This window comes from Eimeria maxima, genomic scaffold (genome assembly GCF_000499605.1).
Source record: "Eimeria maxima Weybridge genomic scaffold, Emw_scaff75, whole genome shotgun sequence".
Lineage (NCBI taxonomy): Eukaryota > Apicomplexa > Conoidasida > Eucoccidiorida > Eimeriidae > Eimeria > Eimeria maxima.
The window spans coordinates 17,352-19,851 of NW_013563966.1; the positions used below are offsets into that span (position 1 = coordinate 17,352).

General features: G+C 36.6%; 1 protein-coding gene across 1 annotated transcript in view; it reads left to right on the forward strand.

Moving 5' to 3' along the window:
• Positions 1–777: 777 nt before the first annotated feature.
• Positions 778–2,500, forward strand: part of EMWEY_00010890 (WD-40 repeat protein, putative) — a gene marked incomplete at both ends in the record, with an annotated part of 2,201 nt that continues 478 nt past the window's right edge. Inside the window, 6 exons of the mRNA XM_013478881.1 lie at positions 778–801; positions 1,096–1,236; positions 1,455–1,527; positions 1,650–1,730; positions 1,942–2,011; positions 2,240–2,343. Of these exons, the coding sequence (XP_013334335.1) occupies positions 778–801; positions 1,096–1,236; positions 1,455–1,527; positions 1,650–1,730; positions 1,942–2,011; positions 2,240–2,343 (493 nt within the window). The remainder of the gene's footprint in view (positions 802–1,095; positions 1,237–1,454; positions 1,528–1,649; positions 1,731–1,941; positions 2,012–2,239; positions 2,344–2,500) is intronic.

Consider the following 2,500-nt stretch of genomic DNA (forward strand, 5'->3'; position numbering starts at 1 on the left):
AAAAAAAAAAAAAAAAAATTTTTTAATTTACTTACATTTATTTATTTATTTATTTATTTATATTTATTTATTTATTTATTTATTTATTTATTTATTTATTTATTTATGTAGGTATTTTATGAGATGCTGGAGCTAAGAGAGACAGATTTAGCTCGTTTATTATTAAGGGAGACAGCAGTACTACAACAATTAAGACAACAAAACCCTCAGAGGTTTAGACGTCTTGAGGGTTTAGTATCTAAACCCTATTTTGATTCAGCAGAGGTTTATGAGGGTTTATCTAAAGAAAAAAGAAGAGCAACATTAGCACAATGTAAGTTTTCTTCTACAGTTTAGGGTTTAGGGTTTAGGGTTTAGGGTTTAGGGTTTAGGGGTATCTTTAAACCCTAAAACTAAACCCTAAACCCTAATATCTACCTTATATAGTGTATTCCTATCTATATATATTGTGGTATATATAAACCCTATATATATAAACCCTAAACCCTAATCTACTCCCTCCTCCTGGTCTATTAAATATTATAAAAAGCCTTCTATATAAACCCTTCTATAAACCCTAAACCCTAAACCCTAAACCCTAAACCCTTGTGTGTGTCTGTGTGTGTACAGCCTTAGCACTAGAATTAGATTCAGTCCCTCCTTCTCGTCTCCTGAATATAATAGGGATGGCATTAAACCACCAAAAACAAAAGGGTTTACTTCCTCCTACAACAGAATTTAATTTATACTCTAATGCAACAAAAAGACCAAAAGAAACAAAGGAATTATATCCACAAGATGTTGCTAAAAGTATTAGAGTATGTAAACCCTAAACCCTAAACCCTAATCACGAGAAGGAGACGCAAAAATACGTTTATTAGGGTTTATTAGGGTTTTTCTAGGGTTTAGGGTTTACGTACAATTTACATACAAGAATAATCCATAGTGTATGTGTATGAGTGTTTATGAGTATGTATTCGTGTATATTAGTGTTTATTAGGGTTTATTATTGTTTTTCTATGGTTTATTATTTTTTTTGTAGGGTTTAGGGTTTTCCTAGGGTTTAGGGTTTAGGGTTTAGGGTTTAGGGTTTAGGGTTTAGGGTTTTTGCTGCAGTTCACAAATAAGAGTCACCCAGAGTGTGCAGCATTCTCTCCTGATGGTCGTTATCTAGCTAGTGGATCAATTGATGGATTTATTGAAGTATGGAATTGGCAACTTGGTTGTCTAAATAAAGATCTTAAATATCAAAGAGAGGTAGGGTTTAGGGTTTAGGGTTTAGGGTTTAGGGTTTAGGGTTTAGGGTTTAGGGTTTAGGGTTTAGGGTTGGTGGGGGTGAAGGGGTGGATGGGTGGGGATTATAGGGGGGGGAGAAGGAAATCGTAGGGAGAATTTAGACGTCATGGTGCTGTAGGTATAAGGGTTTAGGGTTTAGGGTTTAGGGTTTAGGGTTTAGGGTTTGTGTGTATGCGCAGAACAATCTCATGATGCACGAGACAGCTGTGGTGGCGATTGCATTCAGTCGTGACAGCGAAGCCCTTGCCACAGGTACTAAACCCTAAACCCTAAACCCTAAACCCTTTTTTTTTTCTTGCAGCAGCTACAAGCTAAGGGTCTTGTGACATTTTAGGGTTTAGGGTTTAGGGTTTAGGGTTTGTGAGGGTTTGCAGGAAGCCAAACTGGACAACTAAAGGTTTGGTTAGTTGCTACTGGTCAATGTATAAAAAAGATAGATAAAGCTCATGATGCAGGTATATCTAAACCCTAAACCCTAATAAACCCTAATAAACCCTAATAAACCCTAATAAATAAGCAACAAACGCTTAACCCTAAACCCTAACGAGGAGTAAAAACCCTAATTTGGTGAGAGGGGTGCGGGGAAGCTGTTTCCTCTTGCCAGGGAGGGTTTAAGGGTTTAAGGGTTTAGGGTTTAGGGTTTAGGGTTTATTTATTTATATGCAGCTATTGCCTCTATTACATTTAGCAAAGATAGCACACATATACTTACGGGCTCCTTTGATACAACTGCCAGGTTAGGAGGGTTTAGGGTTTAGGGTTTAGGGTTTAGGGTTTAGAGGGAAGACTAGACTGCCCTGAGCTTGAGAGGCAGGGAGGTGCTTGTCATTGCTTGCTTACAGTTTAGGGTTTAGGGTTTAGGGTTTAATGTTTGAGGTTTAAGGGTTTAATGTTGAGGATTTAGGGTTTAGGGTTATCTAGGGTTTAGGGTTTAGGGTTTAGGGTTTAGGGTTTATGTATTCAGGATTCACGGTTTGAAGGCAGGGAAGACATTAAAAGAATTTAGAGGACATTTAACTTTTGTTAATTGTGCCTTATATTTACCAGATAATATTCGTATTATTACAGGTACTAAACCCTAAACCCTAAACCCTAAACCCTAATTTTTTACGGTGCCCTTTGAATTGGTGTTAGGGTTTATTGTTTTATTATTGGGGCATTATCTAGGGTTTATATATTTTCATACTTAGGGTTTAAGGTTTTTCCATTTATTTCTAGGGTTTAG